At 38.7% G+C, this 24858-nt stretch overlaps 1 protein-coding gene across 2 annotated transcripts in view; it reads right to left on the bottom strand.

The window, feature by feature from the left end:
- Positions 1–24858, bottom strand: part of fstl5 (follistatin-like 5) — a 166951-nt gene that overhangs the window by 3872 nt on the left and 138221 nt on the right. For both annotated transcript variants that reach the window (XM_051419118.1, XM_051419119.1), the window contains 5 exons: positions 17993–18019; positions 17647–17765; positions 12483–12632; positions 8039–8146; positions 5432–5556 (listed from right to left, as the gene is read on the bottom strand). In XM_051419118.1, the coding sequence (XP_051275078.1) occupies positions 5432–5556; positions 8039–8146; positions 12483–12632; positions 17647–17765; positions 17993–18019 (529 nt within the window). The remainder of the gene's footprint in view (positions 1–5431; positions 5557–8038; positions 8147–12482; positions 12633–17646; positions 17766–17992; positions 18020–24858) is intronic.

Raw genomic sequence — 24858 nt, 5'->3', positions numbered from 1 at the left:
CCTGTGAACAGAAAATGGCTATTTGAAAGCCACAGAGCACATTATCATCCCTGTGGAGGGACTCATTGATCCAGAGATCATTTTGTACACTGGGTCCACACAGACCAGATCTGTGTGGGGTTATTCCGTTTTTTTTTAAATGGAGTCATTGACAAAGAAACTCTGTGCACACAAATTAACAGGATATAAAGTAACCATCTTTAATATAATGCCAGGCCAATTCTTAACCCACAATTGTGTGTTCTTGGCTTAGTTCTATGCAAGCCAAAGTCCTGCCAGATTGGTTCAGGTTTGACGTTTTGTAGCTGCTGGACAATCTGGTGGATTTGTGGTATGTCAGAAAGTTTGGTCAGCCCTACAGTCTGATTTCCCACATGGCAGCTGTCAAAAGAAAAACTGTAGTGTGCTTGTTGTAACATTTTTGGATTAGTATTTTACATTTTGTGGTTACCTATAGTCTTGACAGAGACTGATGTGATCGAAATAAAACAGAACTTCACCGAAAACAGACAATTATTGTTACTGATTATTGTTATTATCTTATTGTTGTGGGTTCACTGCAAAACAAGTTTGTCCTTGTGTCAATCTTGAAAAAATTATGACAATTGTGATTTTTCAGATATTGTGACTGGAAACTGAAAAAGAAAAATGACCTCAACCAGGCTATAATTATGTTATTAGTCATATTAAGCCTCATGAATAAGGACATATATTTTCTATTTACAGCAGTTAGGTCAGTTAGATTGGAGGTCCTGGCAAAATCTTTCTAAATCAAAGGAGGCCCTCTGACACTAAACAAAACGGTTGTTACTACGTCCCACCCATATTAAAAAAATAAGCTCGAAACAGGTGAGAATTTAGAGAGGAATCATTTTTAACATGTACTGTGCAGTTTGAACCTGCAATCCATTCTCATTTACTGGGAGAGGGGAGCTGATGATTTACAGACTAATGTCAACTCTACCCGTCAAACTCTCTTTAAATTGTTGTGCTCTGTTTTGTGTTCAGTATTGTGGCTGTTGTGACAGATCAAGGGGTAGTGTGCGCATACTGTGATATTTTGCTAGTATGCTTGGAAGCTTAAGGTCAATCGTGCATTTATCCTGCAGTGAAAATATTATTTTCACTAACAGCGAGATATTTTTTCAAGTATGATAAATTAATAATCAGACATTGTTTGGCCTTGCTCTAATGTGAGCACAGCTGGGTTGCTTTATTGGCAGACCCAGATTGCTCTCAGCCAAACTGACAGCTGCTGTTTGTCATTTGTACCAATGATTAATGCATTAAAAATTCTCCCTGATTCTGCACAACAGGGTTATGTTAAACTATTTAACATTTTATCATCTTATCTACATCAATATTTTCAGTTTAGAAATGACTGGGTCTCAACACTTTGCTCCACAGTTCAGTTGAAGATCCTGAGGGCAAAATTTATCAACAAGGAACAGAACAATGAATGCTGCACAGTAAAATATATCTATAACACAGCAATTCTTGTTCACCCATCCTCTAGCGCAAATACATCGAATCAACATCTCGCTTGGCTTGTTTTGCCAAAAGGCAGTCTGGCAGTGTACTGTAGATGTGGGTAAAAATAAAAAATAACAGGTTTTTTTTGCTGACATGCAGAGTTGCCTGACTGTAAGTCGATGGTTTTAATGAATGACAGCCCCCAGAAGTTCCTGCTCGCTTTATAGTAGCTGCTGAGGGAATCCCCAGTCATTAAACAATCCCCGGAAGTTGCTGAATATATGTCTTCTGTTCATGTTGCTAAATCGACTAATCAATGCTGTGTTGCTGCCGGCAGACAAATGGCTGTGTGGCTACTAGATTAAAAAAATAATAAAAAATCTGAGCCACAAGGCAGCAGTTCATTTAAACTTTCCCTACAACAGCTGTCTGAATAAAAAACATCCATGCACATGTATAGACCTAAAGCTCTTTGTATACTGATATATTCTCCTGGCAAATATACAGAAGACTACTTCCTACCACTGTTATAAGGCTGAGTTATGAGTTTGTAACAAAACTACATGGAGAGCCAATAGCGTCTGAGGGTGCTACTTCCATCTGCTTTCAGCTAAATGTAGTGAATCAAATAATAAATGAAGCAGAAATTTGTCTGAAACCCCACTGACTGAGCAGGACAAAACATTAGAAACACGTAATAATAATAATAATAATAATAATAATAATAATAATAATTAATAATATTCCACAATCCAATACAACACCCCTATACTAAAGGGCTATACTGCATTACTTTGTTCAGGTTGTATTAACAGTTTTCTGCTCATTCTGTCTGGTTGTTTTTTCCATAACAAGGTTTTCAGTTACAGCTACAGTATTACTAGTGCTGAAACAAAATCAGTTAGTCAATCGACAGAATATTCAGCTTCATATTCAACTGTTTTTATGAACTATGTTGCTTTGCGATTATTCTTTCAGTTGTTTTCAAGCTGAAATGCCCTGCTGTTTTTCAGTCTTTTGTGTTTGTAAACTGAATATTTTCAGGTTTTAGTCTGTTGGTTGGACAAAATAAAATACTTTAAACGTACAGACCTTTGGCTCTAGGAATTTGTAATGGACATATTTATGTTCCTGGGTTGTAGCACAAACATCCTCTTAGACTCAAGGGTGAAGTGATTTGATTTTGGTGGTCAATGTCACTTTGATCTAACACAATACATTTTTGTTCATAACTCAAGAATTGTTGTGGTAACTATGACAAAATTTCACACATATGTTTTTAACGGGATGTAACGATAAAGTGATGACATTTTTTTACCCGAAAGGTCAAGGATCAACTTCACTGTGACATAATTATGGCATTATTCAACACCATAACTCAGGAACAGAAGGGGAGATTGAGTCAAATGTTTTGACCGATTCAGTGTCCAATCAACTGTGAAATATGATCACAAAGGTCAAAGGTAATTGTGTTCTTAAAATTTAAGACTGATTCCAGATTTTACACACTTGCTGACTGGAACAACACAATGAGGCTTTAATCTTTCCATCTCATCCATTCCATTCACTTTCGGCCTCATACTGAATTTCGAGCGTCATCAGAAACACGTGACTGCAATATATTGGAGCGTGCCTAGCTAATGGTGATCCTGTGAGGGAGTGAGTTTCACCTACAGCTCTCAGAGAGGAATTGCATCTAAAAAATGCCAGGAGAAAACAAAAGTACCACATTTTGTAGCAGTATTAGTTCACTATTTTCTGACATTTTCTACACGAAAGAAATTGTCAGACTAATTGATAATGAACATAAGGGTATTAGGGTTTTGAGAAATTGTGGTGCACTTCTGACTTAATGATTAATCAAGCAACTAATCAGCAGACTAATAAAAAAAAAAAAAAATTTTTTTTTTTTCCCCAAAATAAAAAAAAAAGTACCGGAGTTTAAAAAAATTGTTCTGAACTAATATCAGTTCTATTTAGCAGCCTGCCCACAGAATTGAATACAGTGAGAAAGAACTTTGTGTAAACAGTGAGCTGCACAGCATGTATACTGTGTGGAGTTTAATTGTTGAGGTATTGTTTCACACTTTTAGCCACATAAACAACATTCATGATGAAGAGGACCTGCAGTAACCTTTTAGTAAGCTTATTTTTAAGAGCATCAAAATGGTTGAGCAACTAGTTGGTAAAGATGGCAATTTTCAAACACAACATTGCAAAAAAGGTGGCCACACTTCCCTGCAATCTTCCCTGCAGGTCTCAGAGGATCTAATTACAGCTGTGCCAGCAACCCCCACACACAACACACACACACAGGACTGCTTACTCCTCTCCAGGAGACCGTTAACATCCTGAAATCCTTCAGACCTCCTGCTTGTTTCTGGCCTCTCCGTGACATCATTCAAGTGTTTGGGACCGGCTTTTCTGTGTCCATGTTAAGCCAGAGTGTGACAACTGCTCATGACTTATAAAAACCACATCAGTGTTTCGATACAATGTGCATTCAGTACGTCTAAGCTCTGTTGTTGATTAATTGAAGTGTTAGAGAGGAGCTGAAGGGCCAACTGTCTCCCTCTGGCTACTGTCTTTGTAGCTTTATGCAGATTAAAACACATAAATAATAACAATAAGTAAATCTAGTCAAGGTGTGCTAATGACTTATATTGAGAAGAACCAGCCTTTTTGACAATTTCAAGCAGAGTCTGCACACTTTAGCTTCAGTACTGAGGAAGCAGGTGCTGTGATTGAATTGCTTTCTTTCTGATTCGTCTCTGATATTGTCAAAGATAAAATGTCAGCAGCATTATAGCTGACTCAGTTTTTTAAAGTTCATGTGGACACTGTCTGACTGTGTATAGATTTAAAGAATCTTTTTCCGAACACACACAACCTGCGTGGCATTTAAAACGATCTGAGTTAAGGCTGCATCGACTGCTCCAAATGATGGTCATCAGCATTTACTTACCGCGCTGGATGCCTAGCAACATAATTACACTGCCAACCCTTGTTTTAGTGACATAGCTGGTTAAAGCAATGTGCTCAAACACTGACCTTAACAGCACCTCAGGTATCTCACCAGTTACAGATGGACTGATGTCCTGACTGTTAGGTGGGGCAGGACAATATAGTTCATAATAAAAATGAAGTCACTATTTTCTGCTGAGATTCCCTCGTAATGGGTCCAAAAACACAGAAACACACACAAACAGATTATTTGCTTTCACTCAGATTACTGGAGGATGTTACTTCATGTGGTATTAACCGTCTTTGTTGGCACAGGGTTTGAGGTTGTTGTGACTGCTCAACTGTTGCTCTCTGTGTTGACATGATGAAACTTCCTCAGAGAAAGCATTCATCTCTCCAATCTAAACATCCAATAGTATGTAGTGCATTTAGCGGACTCAACCAACTCTGCTGTGTCTATTTGAGGAAATGGATGAGTCATTCCCAAAAGCCTGCTATGTGATTGGTTAATAAAAGCTTGTGTTTTTTATTCTCAATCAGCTTGAAATGTTGTATTTGTATTGAGGAAATGTTTGCATTGCATTTGTATTTATCTCCCATCCCTAATGGCAGAATTACAAGATTGATTTTCACTTTTAGTAATTACAAATATTCCAGTGGTTGTTAATTTGCTTTTGGATTTATACATTTGGATTTATAAATTCAGATCCAAAATGTTAATTCCACAGCTGATGCAACAAGGATTTATTTTTAGAACTATTTCAGGTGATCTGCCAGGTTTCATGCAGCACACATGACAACTGGGCCTTTCTCCAAAGACCTCCATTATCACATTAACAGATGAGCACACACTCACTCTCTCACAAAATGCCCATCCAAATCATCATTGTAGTATTGAGTCTAGGAGAGAAAAAGTGAATAAAAAGCCACTGGGGTGAATTTAATTTGCAAATCAATTTGCATTAGGAGTGTTCTTGGACCATACTGGACATACCTGATGTGGTTAATGATGAGGCTGGAGGCGGGAATGAAGAAGTCGTCCACCCTGTCGAAGCGTCTGCCGACTGGCTGTGTGTGGACAGTGTGATGTGAGACTCTTCCACTGGCTTGACTGATCACCTGGTGATGGAGAAGGAGGTGGGTGTTAAACATGAGCTTGATGAATACACTCAGTGCTGCTGGTTTCTACTTATTTTAATCTGCAACTCTTACCTATTTGTAGCTTAGAACCGAAATACTTTTATTTGTATTTGTTAAGTTTTTTTTTTTGGAGTATCATTAAATAAATCACTTAATATGTTGCTATCATTTAAATTATTTGTTGGTGCACTGATTTGAGATACAGCATATCCTCTTATTGCTGAGACTTTGGAGCTTCACAGTACAAGGTGAAGTGTGCCGTTGTCACTGGTGTCTAAATAACACTGGTGCATGTGTGGAAGCGTGCAGACATGTGCTTGTGTGTAGGCAGGGTTTTCTTTGATTGTGCCACAATGCACAAAGCAAATTGCCACGGACCAAACTCTGCTTCATGAATTTCTGTGCAGGCGATGATGAGCAGGAATTTCAAGCAAGTAAAAAAAAATAAAGAAAAAACACCCTCACACTGAATCAAAGCAACTCTCAGAGGAAAAGATACTTTTAAAAAGACCATTTTTTATTACATATTTGTTGATTCTATGATGGTGACATTCAGTGTAATCAGTAAGTATTTGGACGGCAACACATTTTTGCTGTGTTGGTTCTGTACTCCAGCACTAATTTTAAAAGGTTTACATCCATAACTAGGTGAACAGTAGGGATTCTAACCCTTTCATTGTCCTGCTACAATGCCTTCACTGTTACTCTAACATGAATGTGGCTAAACCTAGACCCAAAAATTGGATATGCTGACATTAGCTATTGCAGACACCATAAATTGTCCTTTATTTACCTCAGTGCCAGGAGGCTTTTATTTCTTCTTTCCCCTGATTATTCAGACAATGCAAACTGAAAACGTTGTCTATGTTTACCTGTTGTTTTGTTAAAGCTATAATATGTCAAATTTTGGCATTAAAATGTCTATAAACATTAGAGCTATCTCATATATTTTATAGAGTTATGTACTATCATTATCGCAGATGTTTCCAACAATGTTCAAACTTAGAGAAATCTATAATTTTATTCAGGTAATGGTGTGTTTCATTGGTCGCCTGTCAATGGCTTTCCCCTTCCCCTTTCTGCATGCGTCAGCATTGTGACCTTTTTAGATCTTGGGTGTTTTTACCTCCTATATTTTAACCGGATGATGGAATTTAGTCATCAGATGTCTGGATCTTAAGTTATCAGAGAAATAAGCTGAGCTAACGTTAGCAGCAGCTCCGCTCACAGCCCCTCCGGGACATCCTTTGTCTGACAAACAGCATCGGAGAAACACTGATTTTCCAGGTAAAACTGCTTTATTCAGTGTTTTTAGCAGTTTAATCACCTTGTCTGTTTTGGGTCTCTGTGGATAGTTTGGCTGCCAGTAGAAAAAGCTCTTCAATGAGGAACACTGTACTGGAATGGCTGTGTTGTACTGATGTAAATGTACATTGTACTACATTGACCATGTGAGCTGTTGTAGTAGGCTACAGGTAATTCCTCTGCACTCAGTGTTTGTTCCTGCTGGCCACGCCCCCGGTTATTATTTGACTTTACCCTCATAGTCAGTTTTTTATTTCAAATTTAGTGCATTGGAGTTCTGAGCTAAAAAAAATGGAAAATGTGTCACTTTCCAAATACTTACACACTGCACTGTAAGTGACTATTAATTGCCCCTCATCAGGCAAGACAAACTAATCAACAGCTGAAAACCCCAGAGAGGCTGCAAAGATTAATCCCATGTTCATGTCATATTGGAAAATGGGGAAACGCAGGACAAGTTGGAGGAATTCACATTTAATTAATTGTAATGCCATGCCCAGATGGTTATTATAGGCGTATTTACAATGTACTGTACATGTGTTGCTGTAAGTTTTTACAACCTGACAAAGAAGTTGCTCCATTTGTTATAGGTAGAGTAAAGTCTATCAATGTGAATATAACTGATCATTGTGTTTTTTATGATATTGCTCTTTGTGGATTGTCTTTGTTGACAAACCTATAATTTATTTTATGTTGAAGTGTCAATATTAGAGCCTTTACTCATGGTATTTACTGGAGACAGATGTGAACTTTTTCACATTCATTGCTTTATATTTATGGCAATCTTATCTTTAGCTAAAGCGTTTTATCAATTATTGTCTCACTATTTTGATAATCAACTGTTTGAGTCACTTTTCATTTGACGAGCAATTTAAAGACATCACTATGGACAATATGGAAAATGTGATGGGCATTTTTGTGACATTTTATTAATCAAAAAAATAATACAAACAAATTGATCATTAAACCAGCACGGTGATAATTGCTCCAGTACAGTGTTCACTGGCCATTTGCTAACCTTGGATCAAATCCTAACAATGCTGAATGTTTGCATCTCCGTGCTTGTATCTTTCTTTCTTTGCTTTTCTACCGCTCACAAGGATAAACCTCTAAAGAGGAATGAATAACATCGGAGTGTAATAAACAGGGAACTTGCCTGGAGAGTAGGGAAATTCTTCTCCATGTCTCCCCAGCTGAGCAGCCACACCTGGTCGTGAGATTTGTCATAGTGAAGCTTCACAGGATATGAGTCGGTGCTGACGGTCTGGAAGGAAAACGCACACAACCAAACCAAACTGAGCATTTAAAGACAGCAGGGCCACAGAATAACAATTCAAGGCAATCAACTTTGCTTTTGAAGAGATCCTTCTTTGATGTGCAGTGCTAATGCTTTTGAAAAGTTTTCAGGCAGACTAATGCATCGGCAGTTGAGGAGCAAGTCTTCTTTTAACAAGGCAGACCGGAGGTGTTCTTTTTATGTATAAGGTGTTTTTGGTGTTGAGCTGCATTTCAAATCAAGTGGTGACAGACACAATTGCTTTACCACACTGAAGTAATTGCTTTCAGTCTTTATCCGTTCCTTGACACACAGCGGCAATATTCCAAGTCAGAACAATAGATGAGTTGTATGTGACAGAAAAGCGCTCCTCATGCATTATGTCCACCTGAGTGCAGATAGACAGCCAGCTCAAAGGGAATAAAGAAAGCACAGGGGAGAAGAATGCATGCAGTAGCTACACCCTCAGCAGCAGCAAAAAAAAAGCAATCATCTTTTTTTAAAGAAAATTATTGTATCCCTGTATTCCCACAATCACTTCTGACTGCAACTTACTTTCTATACTATTTTGTTTTGCCATGGAGCTCTAATAGTATTGTTTACCTAGGCAAAATATATATTGTTTCTCTGAGAGAGCAAACAGCTCCTGAGAGGGTTATTGCAAATAAGATGAGAATATCTGTTGAATCCTAACTAATCTCTGAGCATGTAGTCATTGGAGAAAACAGGTGTTCATGTTGTTCTTTCTCTCTTGACTAACAACTTCTTTCTGGCTGAGGAAAGATTATCAAGATCCTCAGCCAATATGCTCGCGTAACTCTAGCGCTGACTGCGGATCTGTCAGAGATGAAGCACAAAAAAACATTACAGAGCATTTATCCGTGTGCACTCTGCAATTCATTGGCTATAACACGCAAAATATAATGTGCTCATTAAAAAGTCTTCACTGAGTATTTAATTGGTAACAAATTTCAAAACGCAATTTGCTCATTATTATTACTTTACGCACGTCAATCATATTAATGATTCAATGAGAAAAAAGAGAGCAAGGAAACCAAAACCAGAACTCGTGTCGCTTACTATTTCAGACGGATTCAGGTGGTTAATTAACAACTGCTAATATAATGCAATGAAGCTTAACCTCCAGGCAACTGAATAATGAGCTTGTGACAGTCTCTGGGACGCCAACCTGCTTACTGGCAGGTCCCTGAGAGGCCTGCGAGCTGTAAACAGCCATCACGGTGTCAAGAACATCTGCAGGGATCTAAGAAACCCTGGGTTAACCTGACACACCCAAAAACCCACTGACACCGATGATTTAACTCAACGCTCCTCACTAGAAATGTGCTGAATACTTTCTGAGCCTGTCTTGCAAAAATAAAATTCCCTCAGGAAAATAAATGGTGCTGCAAGGTGGCAGAGCGTTTGAAGGATTGCCTCTTATACCGTCTGTAAGGAAAACTGCCGGGTTGCCATGTTACAATAGCTATGAAGGGTTGCCAGGTTACAGTATCCATGAAGAGGTGGGTCTCGAGGTCACTTGGACACCGCATCAATGTAGCGGTTAAGTGTAGGTCTCGACTGTTGCAGAATGTATGAAGCGGGTGCGGTCAGGGGTTAGCAGTTGAACCGAAGGTGAGAGAACAGATCTTAAAGCTGAAAGAGCAGCTCTTCAGATCATCAGTGCAAGTGGACCAGAGCAGGGGTGATGCACTGACAAACAAGCCTCTGGACAGGAGAGAAACGTAGGAAAATACAAAACCTTTTTTCAAACTAGGCCTGGGTTTGTTAGCATTTTATTGAATTCAAAATTTTTCAAATCTAATAAGGTTTAGTAATGTTTGAAATTAACTTAAATTATACCTAATTATACATTAAACACTGTATTATACATTGAAATGTGTTATCATCTTATTTTGGCTGAGAAGTCACAAAACAGATCTGAGTGGCAGCCTGACAAATTTTTTACGACCTAAAGCTACGACCTGAAATTGAGATGAGCAGCAAAATATATGAAATGTGGACTACATATATCTGACACAGCTGTAGACTGCTTGCATTGACACCTTATGTTTTGCAAGCTACCTGATCTAAATAATGGAGGCACTGATTCAGAACTCGTAGGAGTTGATCAACTTAAAACATTAACATAATATTCATAAAAATTTCACTGGGATGTTTTCCTCAAATTGTCACCCAATCAGTATTTTTTTTTATTTGAGTGGTGTCAACACTGTGTTGGTCCTGTTTCCTAAAACACACAGTCAACTCACGGTCAAAGAGAGGTGTTCTTCCTCACTAACAATCCTGGGTACTTGCAGACAGGCAGCAGCTAGAAAGCACTTTAGGTAGTTTCATTTTTGCCTTTACAGAAGTTAATTAGTAACTGATTTAATCAGCCTATGATATTTGTCATTTGTCAGGGTAAAAATGACAATCCTGCTGAATCTTTTCTTCATTGCTATTTCCAAGAAAAAACATTTTTTTTTAAACTTGTTATTTTTTGCTCTTGATATTTCTCTTTGTACATAATACTACACATACTGGCTTTAAATCAGACCTTGATTGGCTGTCAGACATGCTATGGAATGCCTGCATGTCTGTATTACCTAGTCATATTATACACCAGTTACCAAGCAACTAAGTGACTCATTCTAACCCCCCTTAGTTACTGTTGCTATATCACATTCAAGTCTTTACTATTTAGCCACTTGCTGCACTTTACCATTTACTAACTAACTGGAGGAAAGTCATTAACTTTAGTAAATGTTAGCTAATGCTTGTTGCTTAAACAGAAATGTGACTTTTGATGTTAACTTTGAACAGATGTAGGTCCTTAGTGGTTTGGAGCTGATTGAGGTCTTCCTCGCAGCTTATTACACTCTTGACATTTAACTTGATTTGATTTAAGCTGCAATAAAAGCAGCAGTCCACACAATCCGACCCTGTCTCCTCAAAATTACTTTTATATACAAATAATTTTCAACCAAAAATAAGTTTTGATGGAAACGTAATGCTGACGAATTATGTTTTCTATTAACATAATAATGGAATTTTATGAATTCACTTATCTGGCAAGTTGAAAAATATTAATACTGAAAGTATTTCATTTATTTTATGGGAAAATCTCCCAATCTTGCATAACTATCCACTCGTAGTGACTACAGTGTTGTTCAATGGTCAGCAGACATAAGATTAACATTTGACCTACTTCATAATCTTTGCATAACTTTAACCGAAGTGCTTTTGTTGCAGGAGTCTGGATGCGAACCCTGGATTGTGGTTTGACAGTCCTGCACGTTGTACGCTCTCATCCATCCCAACATACTCCCTGTGACAGCACCATGTTACATAAATGTAGTATTTCAAAATGCATTGTATTATAATCCAGGCAGGTATTACATTATCACCACAACGCAATTAGGAAAATTATTTTGTAATATACAAACAGGATACTGAGTGTCGCTGTTGCAGATGTGCGAGGCACCGATCGCTGTAAAAGAGTCTGTGTTATTTGTGGCATATACTGTAGTGCAAATGTAAGCACTCGGCAGGCAAAGTATTAGAGCAGAAAGATGACCAAGGAAGCCCAAGTTAGTGTAGGGTTGATGAAATTGGTGCGTTAAGAAAAAGAGGTGGTGCTTAGGACAGTTATTCAGTAGATTCAGTAGATGTTACAACATTATAACATCTACTGAATGAATATCATTTTACATCATTGTCAACCCGCAGTCAAACATGTCTTGCATGAGGTCTCCTGCCTATGTCTGAATCCCACCACAGCACTCATTTTTGTGTATGAGTATCCTATTCAATTATTACTCAAGTAGAATGTAACAGTAAGTTCAGGCATATCTACTGCACAAGCTGTTTCCAAAAAGTCTTGGTAAAGTTAACATGCTGTTAAGGTAAAAGTTGGAGCATGTAGTCCAATGCTCCCACGTAATTGAGTTTCTGCATGAAGGACAATGTATTGTATCAAACTGAATCGAAAAATGTGTCCTTCATTCAACAAAATCAATCATAGAAAATACTTATATGACGTAATGATTTATCGAAGGTCCTTGTGAAAAATGTTGTGTTAAATCAATGTGGTTTTCTGGTAACTGTATGAGTCAAAGACTCACCTCTTGCAACCTTGTGGTTGTTTGGCAGATTTTGAGTTCTGCGAGAAAATAACCTTTACTTTTACAAAGGCACTAACAGGAAAGATTATTTCTTTTTTTCCCCCTGCTCTGTGTAAACCCTCTCACAGCATACATTATTGTGGTGTTGTTGGCAAAATTGACATGAACCTGGTTTTCCAATTTAGCCTGAGAACTACCTGGACAGCCTTCTGAGACTGGATGTCAACTATGAGCACTCGGTCCAAGGTTGGCTGTGTCACATAAATAAACTTGTCCTTGATGTTGACCGCCGATGACCACACACACCTCTGAACCTCTTCTCCTGGTGAGGTGGGGCACACCTCCTCCTGGAAAACAGAAAAGCACACACACATTCATTGTTAATTGTTTTTCATATCACAGGGAAATACGTCTCATTAAAAAACAATTATCTTCATCCAGTCGTTATTCTGTGTTGTTTACTACTCGCAGTCTTATCACCTATGCTGATGTGAGTTGTGTTATCTTGACAATTTAGATAAATGAGCTTTTCAAGGTCCTGAAAAATCTCTGTAATAGCTCCTATTTGTCCACACATAATCCCCAGAACAAAGCCTGCAGACGATCCTTGGCTGTTCAGCTTTCAGTCCTGGCAGCGATCGCCTTTCTGGCCAGCGGAGACCTTAGCTGGCCCTCTGTCTCTGGAGCTCTCCCCCCCTTCGCCCCCTCCCTAGCCCTCCAAGCCTCCAGGCTCTGCCCAGTCGTCTGTTCCAGAGTGTGTGGGACGATTTAGGGAGCTGCTGGCCAGCAAGGATGAATGAAGGGCTCCAGCATGGTGGGATGAACTCTTTCTTCCATATTTACAACCGCAGCAGCAGTCCATGACAGGTGCCTTCCCACAGGCCAACTTCTCTCAGTTAGAGGGGCATTAGGTAATGTATGAACTTCATTGAACTCTATTAAGGATGAGAGAGAGCTGCAGCATCACTGACAGAATTTATCTCATCTCTAGTTCAGCCCCCTACTTATCCTGTTGCCGGTATTTTATCTGTAGAAAAGCAGGTTAATTTGGGCAGACATGCAACAATAAAATCTAGTAAAAAGGTTGTTTCATTATGGAGAATGCTAAATCAATGACAGCACTCTGACATTTTGTACTTCATAACAAGCTTTTCAATTCTCTGTAGCTGTAATGTCTTTCAGTGTCCAGTTGTAGCACCATCTGTCAGTGCTTCCCATCTAAAATAGGGTGGGAAATTCAGTTTTTGAAACCCAGAAATCTTTGCACTTGCTGAAGTAATTGTAATTGTTGAGTCATTGGTATTGAACCCTGTGAAACCCCTTCAGACCCACACTGGGGTCATTCTGTGCTGCAGGGCTGTAAATATCTTACTTATTGCACCTTTAAGAGGTGAGAAATCAAACATCTGATGCCCAGCCGAGGGTGTGAATGGAGGCGACTGTAATCCTCCCTGTGTTTATGTGTGTTGCATATGTCTGTATGTGTGTGGGTGCATAGCATGTATGTGATTTATGTAGTAACTGACAGCTTCTTAAGACTGCAGATATGTTTTTTTTCCTTTTTTATGTAAATGACTACACTCTCTAGATATATAACGGTATGTATTTTTCATGGATTCACTAGAATCATTATTGGATGGGACATTGCAGCACTGGAACCATGCCAGAAACAATACAATACTGTACTGTATCTCTTCAATGGAAACTGTAAATCAAATTGTACTGCAAAATATGTTTTAAAAGACTTCTACTCTTTTCACTTGTGAATGTGGATGTGGATGATGACGTTTAAAGAGCTATGTTGGGAAATATGAGGGTCCTGATATTCCCCAGTTAAGCCACTGGATGATTTGTAGTACTAATATATTTGTGACACAACGTTAGCCATCTGTGGGGAGGAAAACTGCCGAAAACAGTGAAGCGGCAACATCCAAAGTGTCAAAAAGAGGAACTTTGCAGGAAAGTAGCAGCACACACACTTCTATTCTCTCAAGAGGCTTCTCCAAGGTTTCAATCCAACCTGCTGTACACTTACAGCTATTTTTCAAATGGTAGATAACTCAATTGGAATTTAACCTTTTACACCCAAGTACTGATACTGATTCACCAGACATGAAGCAAAGTACATCACAAACACATGAGGCTCACAGTTTTGTGCACAGATTAGTTTAAACAGATTTTCCCCTTGCAATCCAAAGCTGTATTTCTTGCTGTACCAATATGTTGATCATCGCAGTTTACATTAAACAAGCTCTTCTTGGAAAAACTGAGAGCTCAGAAAATGCTTCTGGTTATAGAACATGAAGTGAAAAATGGAGGGAGTGCAAATGAGCTGTTGATTATGTACCCGAGTCCCTTTGGTACGTACAACAAGAAAACATGCAGTGAATGCTCAACAAATGATACTTAGAAAATTCAAATTATTGTTTGTGTTAATCTAGCTTTATCTGTTTTTTCGGATAAAGATCCCTATATGCATGGTACAATGCCAAAATATACCCATAATACCCTCTCTATGTTTAACTACAACACAGCACTACTTGACAAAAGCGAGAAAAATGTGGATGCTCCCTTCAGATTTTTCTCGGCTGCAGATGGAGGCAAAATAAAAATACTTCCTATACCGACTTTACTATCATTGGACATCACAGTGTTTTCCCAACTACTGTGTGTATCACAGTAAAAGACTCTATATGGTAGTTAAGGATAATGGATAGCCTGTGCGATTACCATAAACAAATCAATCAGTGCTCCTTTTGTGATGGAGAAAACGTGAACACCATGCTGGGAGCGGCCTCATGTGTTCACACAGCAATCCCCCTTGACAGCGCTGGATTGATATCCTAATACAAACATACCTCTCAGAGGAATGCTTGGCTGATTGTTGTGCATTCATGGCATCGCTTTATGTATAACAGCCATCCAATAAGCGCCGGGCTCCTGGATGAAAGGCAGCTCAGGGGAAAGCGTCCACTCGGGAACACATGTAAATCTAACAGGTATCTATCAACAATGTGCTTTGAATTTTTTGCTGCTTGAAAGCTTCAATGATAAACAGTGAGTCAGAGGGGGAGGCTGGGTGTAAAGAGTCCACTGGGAGGTGAATCCCGCTCTGACTGGATGTGGTCTGTCAATGAACTAAATTTAACAGACTGGCTCCACACTGTAAGGTGGCCTCTATGTCAACTGGGCAACGTTTTCTGAGACATGATAGCAGCCAGAAGATGTGAGACTATCGATAACCATTTTAGAGCTGCACTAATCAATACTTTTACATCAACAATAGAAAAATTAACTATGTGTAATATGAAAACCTAAACTCTACACATCATTTTAGCGTCTTTCAGATCGTAATTTTGGTTTTATGGCCCACAACTTGTTTTAACAGACAGCTGTTTATCTCTGTATTTTTTCTCTCAGGAGATAGTGAAGACCAAAAACGGAGCTAAAAGGACAGTGAATGTTGGACTTACAATCATAAGGCAGACATAAACTTAACTCCAAATGAATGCTAATGTTGCTCTGTGTCTGCTGTATGTGTAAAGAGGCAACTGATTTGCTAGCGCGTTTACCATAACTTTATAATGTGATTTCATGTCTATATTATGTCTATATACTTTTCTCTATTGTGACTAAAACAAATATAACAAAATAACATATACATGAATTGTTTTTATTTTAAGTGCAGCCCTCCTTTGCTTAAAGCTGCTAAACATTTTAAGTTTTCATACATTATACATTTTAGTGCCCTCTTTTTGATGATGGTCTGTTACTATAATTCATGTTCCATATTCTCTGTTGCTGATAAGAAAAAGAGCATTGTTCAGCAATTTTGTCCAATCTGTAAAATAACATTTAATTTAACTTAAAATCAAAATATGGAGGTATATTTTTCATTTAAAAGTGACCATATGTTGTTTATCCATTTGTTACAGTGTGCCTATTTTATGTCTTGTTAAGCATTTATTCACCCTAATGGACTTTTCTACTCCTTTTCCATTAATTTGACAGAATAGAAAGAGAAAGCAGCACGACATCGCTACTGTTGACACCTCACTATTTATCATACAGCTCTAAGTAAAACATATCAATCATATGTTGATGGTGGTTGGAGGCTGTGTCCTTTTCTTGAGCATCACACTGTACCTTTATCTGCTTGGCTGCCTTTGAATAAGAATCTCAGATAAATCCCGATATAAACTATATTGACTGCTAATGATGGATTTCAGGTCAGGCAACAGAATGCTTCAAGTGTTGCTTGTCAAGGCCAGCATATAATAAATCACAAGTCACATATAACTGCATTTTGCCATTCAAAAATGCACACACTTCCCTATTTATACACCAGAGTTTACCGTAAAAACATTTACATCATAAATGTAGAAGTATTTCTTGCTTCGTGGTGGAGAATGATAAAGGATTTAATGTATGCCTGCCAAGGATTTGAAACACTGCTCCCTTTAAATTTCTATTTTATTAGATTAGAAAATCTTGTCAAACAACCAAATAATAAAGTAGAATTATAAAAGCGAGTAATCAATCCTCATTTTAGGTTGTGTTTCTGGCCACCTGACAAATATAATTCCAATATTCACTCTCCTTTTAGCTCTGTTACTCTTCAACTACACCGGAGAATACAATATTTGGCTTTTTTTGGTTCTTTCTGCTGTCTGCAGTGGCAGGACACGAGGTTGATGGGTGGCTGCATTGTGGGCCATAAAACCAAAACACTGAGCTGAAAGACACCAAAACACCTCATAGCTGAGAGATACTGTAGAGTCGGGTGATAATTATCTGTGGGGTGGTTACTAAAACCGACAACAATTGGGTTAGCAATAGCATTTTGGTTAAGACAAACATCCAATCACAGAGCTTGAATCAGTTGCACACACCACTAATAGTGAGCAGGAGCTGAAGCTTCTCATTTGTATTTTGATCACACATTAAGCAGTTTGTGCAGTCTGTAAGTGGATTCCATAGCAATAACAGCTGAGGACTATGGGTATTGTACCAAACTAAACCATACGAACTGATAAGACCATGACTTTGAAAATTGATGTTGAGGTAATTAAGATTGATGACCAAAACATAAACCTATATTGTTGTTAAAATATCCAGGTGACTGTTGTCTTTTCTATACTGAGTAACATTGAGGATAATATTGAAATTGTTTAATAGGAAATTATATTTTGGGAAAATAATTGTCAGTGGTTCTCAGTACTTTGCAACTCTGTAGTGCATTTTAATGGATGATCTGTTAAACAGATGGCTCAGGTGTTCCAGTCCAACTCAGAATGAATCACTATAAAAATGAGTCACCGTTACAAAAAAACTGAATGTTTCTTTTGTCCGACCACTCACCTGCAGAGCTAGCAGTTTCTCACTGGGTTTAATGTGCCGTTGTATCTCACATGCCACAGGCTGAATTACTTTAATACCGTCATCATAGAACACGTAGAACATGTTTCCAATGCCGAGACCTGGAGAGAAAGCAAAAACGGCACTGTTACAATACATACTTAAAATAGCTTATGAGACTGCACAGTGTGAACATTTGCCACGGAAATAAGCCTACAACATTGCTATCTACTTTCAAAGCATCAAATCATTTAATCCCTCTCATCACAGTTCAGTAACCCTATTACAAAAATTCAATTAACTCAGTTTAATGAATGCTGTAGTGAAGACAGAAGCAGTCTAGACGTACCTTCTTCTCTCCACAAAATGTTTGCCACTGTGAGGGAGAAAAAGAGGAAAGGACGGTTGGAAATCAATGTAAGAATCAATAGGGTCCCTTTGTATTTGTTAACACCCAAACACTAACTCCTATTGAGGCAACCGGGAAAGCAGACCACATGAAAGTTTTATGGAAACTGTCTCTCTGACACCTAGTGCAACAAATAATCGATAGAGCCCTCTGCTTGGAAATAATTTGATACCAAACACTGGAAAATGGAGTGCAGTCAACAAACTACAAGTACTGTAAAACCATTTATGATTTTTGGATGCTGCAACTCAAGTACACTTGGTGTAAAATGTGAAATAACCAACCAATCCATCAGATCATCATCCATCAATGTGAGTTTTATGGATAAGCTGCCTTAGATACTCATGAGTAGTCCACAGGTTTCAGGCTCAGATGATAAGTCATTAGGAGGGATTACTGTGCTCCTTCTTCAGTGGCAAAACCAGTTTTGGCTCCTATAACAGGTAATTTCTCATTAAATTCACTTAGTGGTGACTAATGACATGAAATGTGGAATGAAAGCCACAAAACACCCTGAGTGCTTTAATGGCCAACCTTAAACACAAACCAGCTGTTTGCTTTCAAAGCAGCCAATGGGCACTCTGAGGGTAAAGATACCATTACATAAAATTACATGAATAAAGAAGGAAGTGGTAAGGAGGAAATCTAGAGCCATTCTAAAGTTATTTTCCATGCAAATATCAGAGAAAATTCTGCTACTCAATCATTCTTATCCTCCAGCCCACCAGCAGCACTACTATCCTCTCACGCTGGCTTTTCATTTGTGACCTTCTCTCTCATTGTTCATCTGTCCCCCGGTCTTCCCTCTGCTTCCACCCCATCTTCCATTTTCAGGCATTTTCAGTCTACAAACCAATCTCCAGCCCAATTCACATCCGATTCTAATCTTGCCTCTATTGCAATGCTCATTCCCGCAGCCTCTTGCTCGGGTGGACAGATGCAGAGAAAGAAAAGGGGGGAGACAAAGCCAATGAGACACCACTGTGCCGTTAGTCAGCCTTAATCTTTCAAAAGTGCTTTGTCAAGTGTTTCCTGTGCACTCTTGCATACCTTTTAGCTCATTAAAAGTTACACAAAAGGAGTAGGGTCTATAGATAGAGAGGGACAAGGAAAGAAGGACAAAACAAAGAGGAAAACAATACAATTTATTTGAGATGTGCCAAAAATGGAAAATGGAGAAAATGGAAAAGAGGAGTTGAGATGAGATCTTGTGTGCCCTGGTCTTTTCCAATAGCCCACAGTATTGATGCTATTCATCATTTGGCAGAAAGACTGTGGCTGTTCTGCGCATACAAGGGGCCCATACATCAACTTCATCATCCATATAACAAAACAAGCTGGCTGCCACTGTAGGCGGTGAGTTCACTCTTTCTGGTCGTAATAACTGTGTTTCCACTGGGCCCCAAACATTGGGAGCTCCACGCTCGCCAGCCAGCCTGGACTCTGCTGTTCCTACCCGTCAGCAAGGTTACATAAATTCAATTTGTTTACAAGACCACGCTACTGCGACAGTGGGCCAAACAGCCTGTGGTGTTCACTATAGAGGCATGGCAGATGACAGTGAATGCATAATATAGGTAGAGTAATTGGGTCACAGTAGATGGAAATGCAAAATTTAACTCAGGATGACTGACTTGGGTGTGCAGGGTTTTGCTGCTCTTTCCAGAGTTTATCCCACAAGTTTCTTGGAAGTATCGACCCCTGTAGTAAGGTCTGCTTTAATTATAGGCAATAAACAAATACTGTCTTAATGACAAACTGCAAGTGTGAAAAGCTGAGTGCCCACCCCCTGCTGTAGGCAGTTACAATGAGGAAGCAGAACAGGAATGCGAAAGAGTAAAATGATTTCCCTCTTCTTGCTTTTTTTCTTCATCTGCATTGATACTAAACAAATATCCCTCTCAGTGCATTGATAATTATTAATAACAGTAATTAATAGATGGTGATTATTAACATGCAGGGCAAGTACACCACATATCCATCACTGCAGCTATGCCAAAATGATTTTTGATGCACCTGCCAAACGCTCACTTACTGTAAACCCTGGCTTGGATTAAGATGTCTCAGCACCCCCTGTTTTTGGTCTTAGCCAGAGCCTGTAAATCTAGGGCCTCATGTAAAAAAAAATGTTTTTAGATTTATACTTGAACTTAGTCTTAAGATAATTTCCAACATAGTGCTTACGTTCAATTAATTATGCAGGTTCTAAGAAGCCCGTTCTATAAATCTCAAATTAACTTAAAATGGACTGCACCAAAACAACCTTAGCAATTTCCCCTTAGGTAATGCTTGCACAGATGAGGGCTTAGTCAGGAATAGCCGTGGACCAACAGACACACATGCAATAGACAGACAGTCGATTCAATGTGTTATGAGTTGGTGTTTAATTTGGCGTATATCTGACGCACCAACAAGACGTGTTTTAGTAACAAACTAATCTTTTTGAAACAGTTCGTCTCCTTCCCACGGCCTTCTCCCAACTAAGCACAGCAACAACAAAGGGTGAGCGAGTTGATTCGACAACATGTATAGTTTGTACGTTAATAGAGTTTATCTTCATGGAGTTTTTGAGTCTTCCGAACTTTAACTTGACTTGTTGGTCATTTAGTCATGAATACTTAACGTTACTGAAAAATAAATACATGATGATGTGTGTGTGATGGACTCAAAAAGTTCCCATGTCCACTCTAATGAAGGGACATGTTACCCAGTGCAACGTTGCAACTCATCATTATGTTGTTAATGATTTTTGAATGGAGATCAATGTCACAGAGGAATGGGAAATATCAGACTACACAGTCAATACTTATTTGTTTTTGGTCTTTTCACAGGATTTGTAGATAATAAGAAACATATAGAGCATCGCTAGCTTTATCCCTTAAATGTGGCTGAATAAATATTTTACAAAGGGATAGTAGAAAACTTAACATCCAGTGCTGAGGGTTAAGAATCGTAAGGCATTGTGATATCTTTCTTTCTCTCACCTCTAAAGCAGAATGAGTTTAAGGGGTCAAAGAGAAGGTCATGAAATTATAAGTCTCAGTAGGTAAGTAGAATTACAGGGTATCTCTTCTTGCTTGATTTGCTAAATGAGCAATGATGTCGGGGAAAAGTCACAATGGGTCATTTTAAACACTGAGATATTTCATGTCTAATTCAAAGCAGCCACCAACTGATGGTGGCTTGGCCTTTGTAGTGTTAAAGTGAACACTGATGAAAAATATCAGTTTCACCGCTTTGTGCTTCTCACTAGGTACTACACACAGTCATGACTTACCTAGTGATCAAGTACCTTTTCTGACTGAGCAAGAAGTCTTTCAGCTTTTATATTTTGCCCATCCTTTCTTCAGCCAGATTTTTTTACAGCTTTTTTTGTTGCCTTTAGCAATTCTGTGTTGCATATATTCAAGGGCGCTAAATGATTGAGGGCCAACTTCAACAGCAAGTTCCCGGCAGAACTATTTACAGTCAGGTGGAGTAAGGGATATTTCAAAATAACAGGACTGACTGTACTAGTACTAGAGCTGGAACCCTGTGGAGGACTGAAGGCTGTATCATCTCTTTAAGAGGAAGAGTATTCAAAACACTTAATCCTTGGAGAGAAATCCATGAAAGTTTGGAAAAAATACAAGTTACTGGCAAAAGCTTGAAAAAATAAATTGTGTGTTTATCATAAACAAAAATGGGAGACATGGAGAGATAAATGTCTTTTAAATGTATTGTTTTTCCCCTGATTTTATTGTATAATAAATAGTTTTTATCCCATGTGCCTTTGCTCGCTTTTATTGTTTTTGTCATTTGTTTCTTGTTTTGGTTGTGCTTTTGTTCGTCAACTTTGTAAAGCACTTTGGGTTGCCTTGGGTATGAAATGTGCTATATAAATAAATTTTCCTTTTGCCTTAAGATGCTGAGAATTCTCTCAGACGCTCACAACGGCGGCAGCTCACAGTGGAGTGATGGTTAAAATATTTAATTCTTGACTAACTGCAGAAGGCATTCTTGATAGGCAGGAAATATTAACCCTTGTTATTGTTCATATTGTTGTTACTCAGCCAGCGTTTGTGGGTCTGATGGACCCGTTGCATTTTGGCTTTTAATACCTCACAATCAAAACTTTTATGTTAAAATACTGAACAGATGTTTACTTATCCCAATTACAAGCAGTAAAACAATATATAGGTTAATATTTGCCCTTACCTTTGTTAGGTCACATTGCAACATTGTTTGTCAACACTGTCTGCTCTCATTTTCTCGCACATTTGACCCTCTGTCCTCCTCCTGTCTAGGCCTGCTGTGTGTGTGTGTGTGTGTGTGTGTGTGTGTGTGTGTGTGTGTGTGTGTGTGTGTGTGTGTGTGTGTGTGTGTGTGTGTGTGTGGGTGTGTGTGTGTGTGTGTGTGTGTGTGTGTGGGTGTGTGTGTGGGTGTGGGTGTGGGTGTGGGTGTGGGTGTGGGTGTGGGTGCGGTAAACAGAACATCAATTTCCACACTTCTATTAGCCCCGGGTCCAGTGGACCCGGACATCTTATATGTAATAGAAATGTGTAGGGGGGGGTGTATGGTGTGTGGTCATTAAATATGTATTCTGATATATGTTCTTCACAGAAAATGAGCCAAAGTCAGTGAGTCTCAGTTTGAAAAATTAATTAATTGTATCATTTTTCTTTTAATAAAAAATGAAAACGGGTCCCACAGACCCGAACACCACACAAGGGTTAATCACTTTTAGCTGGTTTTGACGCTTCTATGCAGTTGCACCGTTATTGTGCATGTGACACCTCTCGTTAAATGTGGTCACATAATGTCAAAATATTCTCGGAGCAGCTAGACAAATTATTGTTGTTTTATTAAAGAAGTCAGGCATTAATTGGCTTTTTTCCATCATTCTGTGAGCAACCACGATCTGATTTCATACTGCACACAGCATGAGTCTGTGACAGTGACAGTAACTTTGGATACCTGGCTGAGCAGCTGGAGGTAAGCAGCGTGTCGCCTGCAGCTCTTCATCTAACAGCTCACAGTGGCTGCTCTTCCATTACTTTCTGCAATATTTCCAAGTGGTCTGATGTCAAACGTTTTTCGCCACTGATAACCAGTTTGTAAAATTGTAAATACATACATATTTTCATTAGAGGCCATTCTGTGGACTGGGGGGGAAGCTTCGGTGGGCCTGATGTGGCCCGCAGGCCACCAGTTGAATAGCCCTGACCTTAGTGACGGCAGAGGTTAGATTTTTTACTATTTCATTAAATTAATTATGGCTTTCAAATCTATATCAGATTTATAATGATCTGTAAAGGGATTTAGGGTGACTAAAACTACACAACCTTTTAGTCAGTTGAGTTTTACATACATTATACATTCTTTATAGGTTGTTTTTGTGCCCTTGCCTTGTCCTCTCTGCTCTTTGTTTTTATTTAAAAAGATCAGTCTACTTATCATTAATAGTATTATTACATCACTCTTGTACAGAATGCATCATCAGAAATATTCCTAAGCTGTCATGTTGTAATGGCTTAAAGGCGTTGAAACTTTCCACTGGATTTACAATATTCATTTCAGAAAGCCTTTAGCATGAAACTCAGCCGACAGGCAGTAGGCTGCTGACTCTGTGGATAGCGTCACTGCCCAGTTAGAGCTCCTTGTTGCTGACAGCGTGTTCAACAGTGTGTGAAAGCCCTCTGTGATGGGGAGGGACACCGCTGATGCAAACATGGATGGTATTTTGGATGTATCATGATTTGTCATTGAGGGAGGTGAGAGGATTACTCATCAACAGTGATCCCATAATTATTTGCCAAGTTTGGAGACTTCTACATTTCCAAATATATTTGTCTTAACAAGTCATTTTATGTTAAAGACAAGACGAGAAAAAACAATCCAAAAGCCAATTACGATCAAATAATCCCACACCACTATTGTTTTAGGAAGTGTCTTTACACAAGAAAAAAACTATCTGGTCTAGATTTAGGCATGACACTTTCAATTTCTCAAAACAACTTGCTTTGTATTGGTACAAGTTGTACAGTTGAAATAACCTCAACCAATCTGCTGATTTGAAGCGGGATTGTGGGTCCCATATTTACTCCATTATATTTCTCCGTGGATTGAGCGTTTTGATACTTTCACAATATGTATATAGAACCTAGACCAAACTCAGATTGTCTTGGGGCCACTGCTAGTATTCTCATACCATAGGAGGATGTCATACCTGCTCTCCTCGCAACCATTTGCACACATTCACTGGCACCTTTTACCTTTGCCCTTAAACACACCAAACAAAATACCATTTTAAAAATAGATTTGTGTTTTTATTTTAATTGTATGAGAAGGGATAGTTTAAATGGATCCAAAACAACTAGAAAAAATAATATAACGTTGCATACCGAATTATATTACAGTTTTGATATTATGTTCTAGGCCGGAGGGAGGGCTGGAAATTGTCCCCCAGGCCTGCAGTTAGGGACCCCTTTGCTAGACTTTGTACAATATGGGACTTTTAAGACTTAGTTACTGACTCATGACTGAGTGGAGATGGTTTGCAGTGTAACATTTAAAGCTCACCCTCCAGCCTACTCGATTTTAAAGACTTTCTGTTCCTGCTGAGGTGTGTGAAGGTCATACATTACTTAACAGGCCTTTACAGTGAGTCATGATGCGCTGAGTAAAGAAAACAGAATATGGAGTCAAGACTTCATATAGGAGTCGTGAGTAGAGACCAGAGTAGGATACAAAGCTGGGATGTACACACACATTGTCATGGCCATTACTGTCCTTACTCCTCAACCTGAAGATCACGTTAACAGGTA

The sequence above is a fragment of the Dicentrarchus labrax genome, unplaced genomic scaffold, assembly GCF_905237075.1.
Source record: "Dicentrarchus labrax unplaced genomic scaffold, dlabrax2021, whole genome shotgun sequence".
NCBI lineage: Eukaryota > Metazoa > Chordata > Actinopteri > Moronidae > Dicentrarchus > Dicentrarchus labrax.
This window is presented reverse-complemented; position numbering and strand designations above follow the sequence as displayed.